Genomic DNA, 11,620 nt, shown 5'->3' on the forward strand with positions numbered 1-11,620 from the left:
TTTCAAATACAAAAATTGACCCACGAGTTATTATTTTGTAAAAAAAACATCGTTTTATATCTATCAACCATTAATTTCATATGTAAATAAAATTTATAACAATGTTGGTTGGTCTTCTCGTTCATCTGATCAAGAAATGCATGTTCAACATGAGGAGATAGTCATACTATATGGGAGGTTTATATTAAAGTGTAGTACACTACAACTAATATTCAATTTTACTTTTTTATTGACCTAAAGTTCTATCAATAAATGTTATATTTTTTTAAGAATAGTTGCTGTAAATATAAGTTCACCAAATTTTCAAACGTAAAGGAGCTTTAAACTTTTGTGTTTTTGGTGCACCACAACCAGTGACTTGTATCTGGAAAATCCACCCAAGTGGAAGTACAGAAATTGTAAATATATATATATATATATATATATATATATATATCAGTGCAATGTGAAATGCATTTTACACACTGTTACATTGAAAAATATTTTTTATATTTACTTTATAGGGTAAAGACCATATAGCTAGACAGTATTCACAATGATTTTACATTATCCCTTGCTGGTTTCATCCAAGACTGCAACTTTTTGAGAAAAAGATCACCCACTATCATCAAATTCCATCTCCTAGAAACCAAAAAGAGGGTCAACAAAATGCTCTGAATAAACTACTTTTTCAGATTTCCTTGATGAAAGAAAAACTAATTCCAGACATATAAATATACACAGTTTCTGAAATATAAAAGGGATAATACATAAATGTGCCCTTTAAATTGACCGTAGCTGGCATCTACAACCTTCAACTTTGGTTGTGCACAAATAGATACTTAAACTTATATAAAGATGAACACCACGTAGGATGTGAATTTCCACGTAGAACACCACATAGGACACATGTGTCTACATGTTCAACTCTATACAAGTTTAAGTGTCTACTTGTACACAACCAAAGTTGGAGGACATAGATGTCAGTTGAGGCAAAGTTAAAAGGCACTTTTATGTATTATGCCAATACAAAAAGATTCACCCCCTGATTTCTTAAAAAAGAGCAACATATTTATTAAATTTAACACTCCTCACACAAACTCATTCACCTGCTTATGTTTTAAATGTTTTTTTGAAAAAAAAAAACCTCAAACAGAGAGGACAAGGACACCATCACTCTATCAGTAATCCAAAATTATTCATTCCCTCGTTTAACTGCATAACATGAATGGTACATTTATTACCTATAGAATTCCTAGCTTTTCTTTTTTGTGGTACTCTTCTTTTCTTTAACTTCTTCACCTTTAAAAGAGAGGCGGGGCAACGAAGATTAATCACAAATGAACTACTAAAGAAATTGCTGCGAAGTTCTGGCATCTAAAGCCTGTAGAACTAAAAAGACAAATTAAACAGATTCTCATTCACCTCTCTCACCTTTAGCAGTGTGGTTTTAACCAGTCCAAATGAGCCTTTTTTCATTGTAGATGAACTCTTTTACTTACCAAGAAAATGAGTAGGAAACAAATACTTATCAAGGGTGCATGTAAAATAGTTGACTAGATCTGATACTTATTTGTACAATTTCAATTTATCTGGCACTTGCCTGATGCCTCTAATAAATTTCATTATCATTTACTAATAAGAAAAATAATTGATAGACATTTTTTAATGATATTGTACCAGTGACTGACTTCTACAAAAAACAAAACAGAACCATCTGTAGCCTTCACCTTCTAGTCCCTCGTTCATATCTCACAACACCCTCAACTTTCTAAAGGTAGTAGCTGCATCTAGTTCTTTTCTTACTCCCAAGATGTATCTCTCCTAAAAGAAATGGAAGCTATCATATAACTGGCCAAAATCAGAAGATATTGGTAGCACAAACTAGAGCCACATGCAGCAAAATGCTCTGGTAGCCCTTTAGTTTGAAGGGAAAGTGCAAAAATTCTCGTGTCTTCCCCGTGGATCTGCACGATTAGGAGCTTTCAGCTATTTTTGTGTTCTAAGGGTACGCAACAGCAGGGAATGGGAAGCAATGCATATGCATAACAGCACACAGAAAAGTACAAGAAACTGAGGGAACAAGCAGCCAGAATAAGCAATAGCAAGGACTGGATGAGTTATAACTATGCCTTTGCACATTGAAGAGATCCCAGTAACATTATCATCAACTGAAGTGCTTAGATTCTATAGGTCCCATAGATGTATTTGCACTGGAATTATAGGATGTAAAACTTATGGATGACCAGTAATGAAATCTTGTCCAATTAGACCTCCTTCAAAATAGTCAAAACTTCTTGTTCAATGCAGGTGTCAAACAAAGTAAACTTCCACATGATCATCTGGCAACCCCCGATAAATTGAAGAGATGAGAATCAGCTAGATTCATCTACCTTCCTTCTGAGTTCTGTCATTGCCTTGTCTTGCTTTATCTGTAGACTATGGTAAGGACCCACAACCAATCAAAGTCCATACCTTAGGGACAATTTTCGCAACTGAGACAAGTCATTGACCAATTTTCTTAGCGCAAGATAAACCTAAGCAGCCAGCCAAGTAGATCAGGCAAACCACCAGGATGGTGGCCACACATCATTCACAAGCATTTTGTTTGAATACTGAATTCTACCGTATTCTTTTTAAGCCAAGACTGATAGTATTCTCCAAAGAGATCTTCGGACTTAACAGAAGTGTACAAATGCTGATGCTTTTCATCTTCTTCACCACTATTTTCTCACAATACACTTCATTCAAAGGAAGTTCTAATTAGAGTGCTCTTGCTCTAGCTCTCGCTACATTTTGGTACCCTCACTAACCCTTGCTATCTGTTGTCTATCGACCTCTATAACCCCAAAGACATGTCTATTGCGATTTACTCATTCCCTAAGCCCATTATACATACATCTAATACAAAATGGTAGGAATCTTGGAATTGCATATAAGTTTTCACGGAGTACTGTTCTTGTAAGTTCTGACAGTTCTCTCAGACAATCCCCTCCCCCAAATCTAGATATTTCAGATGGTGGTACAAAAAGGAGTACCGCCTAATACGATTCCAATACAGAAAAATCCCTTTTTAGCAAGTTGTTTAGCTGTCATTAGTTTAATTCAGTTAAGAGTTGTTTGGTAAGGTGTATAAAAATAATGCTAAATAGAGTGTATTAGTAATGCTTGTATGAGTTATGCTTGCATTAATTATACATAGATTATTTCTTATGCATTATTTGGTTTGGTGTATAAAAATAATATGGAGTGCATAAAAATATGGGATAATTACAGCAAATGGTCATTCGGTCATTTTAATTACCAAACAAATGATCATTCGGTGTATATTCATGTATACGCGGATGTATAGAGTGTATCATAATGTATATTCAGTGTATAGCTCATGTATAAGTAATCTATATTGTATAGTCAGTGTATACTTTCTATGACTTTTGGCAAGCTATATTGTATAGCCAATGTATATTTCCTATGATTTTGACTATTTCTTATGTAAATAAAACATGGTTATGTTTGTTGCAAACTAATTAGTTTAGGGATAATTACAGTAGATGGTCATTTGGTCATTTTAATTACCAAAAAAATGTCATTCGGTGTATATTCGATGTATATTTCATGTATAGAGTATATCATAATGTATATTCAGTGTATAGCTCATGTATAAGTAATCTATATTATATAGTCAGTGTATATTTTCTATGACTTTTGGCAAGCTATATTATATAGTCACTGCATATTTCCTATAAATTTGGCTATTTTTTATGTAAATAAAACATGGTTATATTTGTTGTAAACTAATTAGTTTATTGTATATATTTGAAATTGTCTCATTAGTTTATTGTATATATTTGAAATTGTCCCTAAAAATATTTATTTACAAAGATATCCTCCACAATTATGGTAGAAAAGATGTAAAGAGTTTTGAAGGGTAATTGGGTCTTTAACCATACCAATGCATGCATTCCCCTTGAATTACTAATACCAAGAAATCCATGGCATTAGTAATGCACACCTTAATATACAATAGAATGTCCAAACAAGGTATTATGTAATGACTAGCTAGGTCGTTTTCTCCTTATCTATGAATTTTCGTCATTTAGAGCTTTCCTATAGCGACCACAAGTCATTTATGATTTGCTGGAACTAACAGTTCGGTCTCCTAGTAGTTTGTTTGGTTTTTATGCAAGTTCTATGCTTTTGGAGCTTTTGAAGTTTGAACGGTGCTCCAAAAAGACAGATTTTGCATAAAAACCAAACGAACGATCAGGTGAACTAACTCTCAGTCCCAGCAAGTCATAAATGACTTGGGGTCGCTATAGGAAAAATCTAAATGATGAAAATACACAAATAAGGAGAAAATGACCTAGCGGGTCATTACATATTATTAATACACACTCTACCAACGACCCCTTACAGATCATGAGACAGGTTGTTAGGTTGTTAAAAGTTAGTTATAACAAACTTTTGGATTCTCTTCCTGTTATTCTCATTTGTGTTGCTCAGGATATAAGTAGGAACAGTTTACAATTGCAGCTTCATTAAGCAATATGACAAAGATTGTCGATTATGTTGATTAAACATTGAAAGCACTTGATTGTATTAAGACCAAGAGGTGGAAAAGAAACCAAAGATGAAAATTTTCCCTCAAAACATTTGGGTATTGCTTCTAGCAGGATAGCATGTACAGGGCAAGCTTAACTGCAACATAAAATCAAGAACGCAGATAGATAAGCAGTAATCATAAAACAGTAGACAGTGGACACTACATTGCAAAGGATGTAATATTACGGAATATTACCTTCCCACAAACTGGACAGTTGTCACTTCTCTCCATCCACTCATATATGCAAGCCAGGTGGAAGTGGTGAGAGCATTTTGTCATTATTTTTGGGTCTTCTGCTGTATATTCTGAAAGAGAGAGGCTCATCAAGGCCATGAAAATTGAAATTCAAGAGATTCCTGAACTTTGCTATTCAATGAAACCCAGGAATAAGGAAAATGTACTGCATTAAAAACAGTTCTCTCTCAATCCTGCTCTTGCCTGTTAAGCACATTTATTTTTCACAAGCCCCAAAACAAATTGCATCAGGTCCTTAATTTTAGACAGAAACTATGAAAGTGACTGGTGTATTTTAGATTTGATTGTCCATCAGCACCGACTAAAGTCTATCTGTGATTCAAGATGGCAGAGGAGAGAAATATAAAAAGAACTTTCACAAGATCCTAGACAGAGGGATGCATATACTACTTTGTAAGTAAGTTCAATGAAGTTTGACAGAAATCTCATACAACTGATCTACCTTCAAGACATGTTGGACAAACATCTTCATCTTCTGAGGAGGAATAGATATTAGCAAATCCAGTAGTCGTTTTAGCTGTTGACATCTTCACCGAAAATTTGAAATTATTTTCTTTCGATCCTTCTTCACATTTAGACACATCCCATTTATTTCCCCTACTCAAAAATTCAGAATCATCATCAATATCACTTCTTTGTAACGGTTCAGTTTCCTCATGCGAGTGACCTGACCCTTTCTCCCGCCTTGACACTAATCCATCTCGTTGCAACCGGAAATATCTTGGATCAGCATCATAAAGCAATGGTCTCGGAGGAGAACGATACATATCAAACATTGAGTTATCAAGAGATGCTGTTAAGGTGGGTGAAGAAATGGTATTTTGTTCTCCTCTATGAAATAATGATGTATACTGCAGGATAAAAAAACAAGGATCACTCTATATTATAGAAATGAAGGAGAATCATTGTGTATTTATGTCAGCAACCTATTCATCAAAAGCCTTGACTTCAAGTTGTAATGATTAAACCCTAAAAGTTTTATATGAAGAGATAATGCAGATGAGCTCAAGCTGCTAAAAAGCTAAAAGATAACAACAACAACATACTCAGTGAATTCCCATAAAGTGGGGTCTGGGGAGGATAGAGTGTATGCAGACCTTACCCCTACCTCGTGGAGGTAGAGAGGTGATTTCAGGAAGACCCTTGGCTCAAGTGAAGAAAAACAAAGGAGTAATGAAAAGGAAAAACGGCAATGGAGAAAACATGCAACTAATAGGAAAGCAATGCAAAGCATAATGGCAAGGAACAGTAACATCAACAAAAGAGTGCAATCACCTAAACATAATTAACAACAAAATAGTGCAATCACCTAAACATAATAAACAACATATGGTAACACATAACAGAAGCAAGAAACTACATGAATAAGGCTATTATTACTATGACAGACACAGTGCCCTAGACTACCACCAAGCCTAATCTTGTCGAAAAGCAAGACATCACTCAACTACCTACTAACATTCTATCTTCATACCAGTGTTGTTTAAGGCGCGCTTAAGCCCTGAAGCAAGGCTCAAACTGTGTGCTTCAGTGTCATCATCATAGTTCTAAGGCATACTTTTACTTGCCAATGAGCCTTTTCTGAAGCGGTGACACTAAACAATTGATATTTCACTTTATCGTAAAAAAGAATAATCAATTTCTTTGGTCATGTATTTGTCATACATTTATTAGTCTTGGACTAAAAATATATATTTGTATTTTTTCTTCCTTTGTGCCTTTTTCATTAAAGCTCATGCTTTATTTTCTCGTTGCAGTTAAATCCCTAGTGGACCTTAGATCTTTTTTGTGCTTTTTACTTTTGAAAACACTGTTCCATACCCGCCATTCCTCATTTTCTGTGTAGGAGAGCTTCGGATAGTTGGTCTTGGTGAGATAGTAAAGGTGTTTCGTGGTAACGTGGAGACCAAAGTAACCTCTTTTAGCAATGCAATGGAGCCCTATGGACTAGCCTGCCCATATGTTTGTAATATATACTTGTCTGGGAGATTTATTTTCTCAGGTATCGTCAGTATGAGCGGACTTTCCTTAGCCAGAGGCTTAAATCATTGCTCTTCTCAGTGCAATGATTTCAGCAGACACAAAGATCCAAATAAGCTCATACAAGAGCAACTTAAAACTGTAGTCTTCAGGCACAATTTAGCAGAGGAATAGCTACATATCAAGTTGCCACAAACTTACCTAATTTTTAAGTTATGATGGTTTCTATTTACAGAAATTAATGAGGTTCTGATTCTAAACTCAAAGCACCAGAATATCGGTTTTTGCCGCAATCACTGATGTTCTCAGTTCAACAAATCAAAAGCTGCTCAAAACATGATTAATCTTTCAAAAACATCAGAGCAATTGAAAGAAAATCAGTTTGAAGCTCTTGGACTAGACAATGATCAAGGAAAAGTATTCTTATTTCGGATATGGAAATACAAGAAAAGTTATCACGGAATGAAATAACCAGTAGATAGCTGAACTATGTTTGCAAAGAGGGCAAAGATAGGAGATTATCCAACAATACAGTGGAGAAAAGCATACCACATGCAAGAAGTTCTGAACAAAAGATCGAAGGCATAAACAGTTCCTATACATTGAGCTGTTGGGATTGGCCAAATCTTCACATTCATCTCGCAAACAGCAACAACATGCACCCATGATACCGTCTTTGATCTACTTTGACAGCTCGAAAACCTTTTCTATAATCATCAGCAGTCCTTTAGTGACATGATCGTGTGGTTGCTGGAAGCTAAACATGTGTCAATCAAAATTTGGGCCCGCGGATGAAGAAGCAAAGGAATTGAACACCTCTCTCTTCAGGAAACCTTGAATGACTGTATGTTCTTTGTAATCAAAACATTGAAGAAAATAAATTATATGGACTGTAACTTGTAATATTAGATAAAAACTGAGCTATTTGAACTAAAAAACACGTACATGGATGATTTACTTTAACACACAATACTTCCAAATTGCAGGACTATAAAAAGAAGAAAGGATGTTGCAGAGTCCCAAATGCAGGAGTTGAAGATCTGTGTACAATACAGGCAACCAAGGAAAAACTGCTTCTTTTGGAGTAAATCAGAGCATGGGCGGAGCTACCTTAGGCGAAGGGTGGTCCAGCGTACACCTTCACCAGAAAATTATGTGGTATGTGGTGTACAGAGGTTAAATGTTAGCTATTATTAATGTATATTTAATTTTGCACACCCTTTACACAACAGAGAAGAAAATTTGCTCACCCGTCACCAAATTCTTGGCTCCGCCACTTATTCAAAGAGGTTATATATAACAGATACTACAGGAGAACTTAGCAAAATAGTTATGGTTTGCAACAACAACTAGTCTTATTCGCAAACTAGTTGAAAACAGCTATATGATTGATGATTCCTCCTTATCATTCTATTAACTGAGACAAATTGGAGATTCTTTAATGTCTCCATCTCCACAATCTTTACTGACGTATAAATCTCTAAACATAGTAATAAAACTTCTAACTCAACCTTAAAAGTTGTGGCTCGAGTCAGAAGGGAGCAAAAAGGTGGGAGCTCCTAGAGAGGGTAAATCAAACATAAGATTTTCTAAGGAATTAGAATATTCTTTTTGTTTTACAACTATATTGTAGTGTATATACACAACTGCAAATAAAAAAATTAAGAAAAAGGGTAGTTGCAGGGAAAGAAGTTCAATTATCACAATTGAATAAGCAAAATGCCAACCAAGAACTCAACAATTTACATTTCAGATCATTATTTAGGCTGAAATACGACTCAATCAACCAATTTAGGCAACACCCATTTAATAGAGTAATGAGTAAAGCTTAATTAAGGAAAGATAAAAAGGAAAATACCTCCACTTAGATATGGAGCTAAGAGAGAGTGTGCAGGATAAGATAATTGCAGTCCAGAAGAGAGCAGCCTGAAAGATGTTTGGATTGTTAGATTTTTCGCCGGTAAAAGCTAATACGCCTAATATTGCGTTCCCCTCTCCTTTTCTTTTGGTGGGTGAAATGTAATGCAACTATTTTAACTTCGTTTTTGGTCGGATGGTGGGTGCCATTTTTGTGTACAGCTGTCTCGAATTAGTCTATATAGGCTTTGGAATTTTATGGATCAGACCATGTTGATTTATTATTTTGGCGGATCAAAAACAGTCCGTCCAATTTACAATTTAAATTTAAATTCTAATTTTAAAATGTTAACATAAATATCAACAAGATAATATTACATATTGTTTATTATTTATTAATTAAGTCTTAAATTCGTAAATAAAATAATCTTAATAACTTTAAATAAATATTTGATTGTATGACTTCAAACTTAAATCATTGTCATTTTATATAGATCTTTTGAATACAATCGTACAAGAAAATATTTTTAATATTTGGGTTTTTAAACTTTATAATATTTATATGCATGGTTTAAGACTTTATATTTGGACTCCTCTTGTATTTTTAGAATTTTATTAAGCCTACGGGGCAGCCCAACCCACATTGGTCAAGCCTTACATGCTAGCGGGCTTATTCGGGCCGGATTAAAAAGTCCTACTTTAGATGTGCTCTAAAAATCTTAGCACAATCCTATCAAATCACGAATTGAGATGGATTGGCCCAACGGACCTAGCCTTTATTGACGGTTCTATTTTTGGGGCTTATAATTTTGAAGTGGTCCTTATTATTTATTTAACAAAAAATTATGAGTCAAACTATTCTTAATCTCTTAATTTTGCTAGGCAGTACTATCTAATTTGCAAGATAATTTTTTTTAGAAAACTTTGTCTAGGGCATAAGTTTAGAAGGCATAACATGTGTTTGGGGCATAAGTTTAGTAAACATAGCTTGTGCCTTGGAGCATAAGTTCAATAGTATAAGCATGTTTGGATCAATTTATTTTAGATATTTTTAAGACAAGATAGTTTTTAAAAAGTTTTGCAATGTTTGAATAAAATATAAAATAGGAGTAATCTTTAATCACTTATTTTTAAGTCAAAATAATAAAAATAAGCCAAACATTTAATTTTTCATAAGCTATAAACTAATCCAAATAAGTTCTATGAGTTTCTTAAGGCACAAAATTCTAAAATTGAAAGACATAACTTGTGTATTGGGCCATAAGTTCAGAAGTATGAAGTCCTTAAGATACAAATTCTATAAATAAATGTATGTCTCGTAAAACATAACTTGTGTCTTGAAACATAAGTTCATTCGTATGAATTTCTTAAGGCATAATGTTTTTAAAACTGAGCTAATGTTTTGGAACATAACTTGTGTCTTGGAGCATAAGTTTAGTGTATGAACTTCTTAAGGCATAATGTTCTAAAATTGAACTTATGTGTTCTAAGGCATAACTTGTGTCTAGCAAATTTTATTTGTGTGGCGATTTTTTTTAGTATTAAAGATTTTTTATCTGTGTTTTTATTATTTAAAGCTAAAGGACAAAACTAAGGATCATGAATTTGAGTAGCAAAAATTAAAGACTATCCCAAAATAAGGACATTCCTACAAAACCTAACTTATTAACTCATTCAATCCGTTTATATTTTAACATACCGAAGAGTGATAATTTAAAGAAAAATATAGAAAATGTCATCAAAAACAAAGTAATTACACAAATTTGCTCACATACGTTCCACATGGTACAAAAAAATTACCTAAATGTCCCTTCTTTTGCACACTTCAATATGCTCCATCTTTTGTCCTTTCATTTATTGGTTTTCGTCTTTTCACTTATTATTTTGTCTTTCCTTCTTAATATTAGATTTGCCCTTTGATGACAGGTGTAACACTCTAAGATATTCTAACTCAATTCAGTTTCAAAAGCCTAAAAAAAGTTAGAAATTTTTACTGAAGTCTGACTGGTACGAGCACCATCTACGACCCGTAGAAGTTTTCACGGATCGTAGTTGGTCTCGTGGTATTGAACTTCAGTAACTATAATTTGGATCAGGTGCTACGGATCATAAAAGCTTTTACGGGGCGTAGGCCTGATCCGTAGACCAAGTCCTGAGACTTGTAATTTCTAAGTGTACATGAGGATCTCCTATACGGACCATAGAAAGTTTTATGAACTGTAGAAGGTCTCGTAGACCCAACTTTAGAGAATCCCTCCCTCAGTTCATTTTTTAAGAGCATCTTTACGATCCTTAAAAGGGTTTACGGACCGTAGAAGGTCATGTAGACTCAACTTCAGAGGACTAGCCTCGATATTTTTCCTAAGACTTAGCAGCACGGTCCGTAGAAAGGGTGTACGATCCGTAGAAGGATCTGTGACCTAAATTTCAGAAACCCCAGATTTCAAAGGCACTTTCTACGATAGGTCTTCTACAGTCCATAGGTCGACCCGTAGACGTCCCCAGTCAATTTTTAATGAGCGTTAATTTCGTCTTATTTCACCATTTCTAAGTTCAAGCCTCGACATTTTGGGACCTAATTAAATCCCTTAACCAGTACCATCCGCCCCTTTTCTCTCATGATTACTCTCAAGACTTAGAGCGAGGTTGCAAAAGGAGAAAAGCTAGGATTTCAAGAATATTCATTAAGTTCTTCTCGTTTCTTCAAGAAAATTATTCTTCCGGATATGTAAGGCTACTCAGAGTGTTGGACCAAGTTCATCCTGACGCCCTACATTTAAATTCAATCAATAAGGGTTCAACTTAGAATTTTAGCCTAATTTTTCTTGAATTTCGAATTTTTATTATTCCTTGTTTTGCTGAATTCGATTCTCAGTCGTTGAACTTATGATTTCTTGTATGATTTCTATTCTTGATTATTTTTCATGTTTGCTTTTCACGTGAACC

The 11,620-nt window shown here is 34.3% G+C and overlaps 1 protein-coding gene across 4 annotated transcripts; it reads right to left on the reverse strand.

Moving 5' to 3' along the window:
- Positions 1-441: 441 nt before the first annotated feature.
- On the reverse strand, positions 442-8,898 carry LOC129896007 (E3 ubiquitin-protein ligase At3g02290-like). Of its 4 annotated transcripts, none has more exons than XM_055971822.1 (5): positions 8,676-8,897; positions 7,367-7,668; positions 5,280-5,688; positions 4,778-4,887; positions 442-621 (listed from the first exon to the last, which is right to left on the reverse strand). In XM_055971822.1, the coding sequence occupies exons 2-5, from the start codon at positions 7,481-7,483 to the stop codon at positions 595-597; spliced, it is 663 nt and encodes a 220-aa protein (XP_055827797.1). In that variant the 5' UTR covers positions 7,484-7,668; positions 8,676-8,897; the 3' UTR covers positions 442-594. The 4 variants fall into 4 exon arrangements, with proteins under 4 accessions (XP_055827797.1, XP_055827795.1, XP_055827793.1 ...); XM_055971820.1 differs by lacking the exon at positions 442-621 and adding an exon at positions 963-1,946 and having other exon boundaries at positions 7,367-7,659; positions 8,676-8,898; XM_055971818.1 differs by lacking the exon at positions 442-621 and adding an exon at positions 963-1,946 and having other exon boundaries at positions 8,676-8,898.
- Between the last annotated feature and the right edge of the window lie 2,722 nt (positions 8,899-11,620).

The sequence above is a fragment of the Solanum dulcamara genome, chromosome 7 (genome assembly GCF_947179165.1).
Source record: "Solanum dulcamara chromosome 7, daSolDulc1.2, whole genome shotgun sequence".
Taxonomy (NCBI): domain Eukaryota; kingdom Viridiplantae; phylum Streptophyta; class Magnoliopsida; order Solanales; family Solanaceae; genus Solanum; species Solanum dulcamara.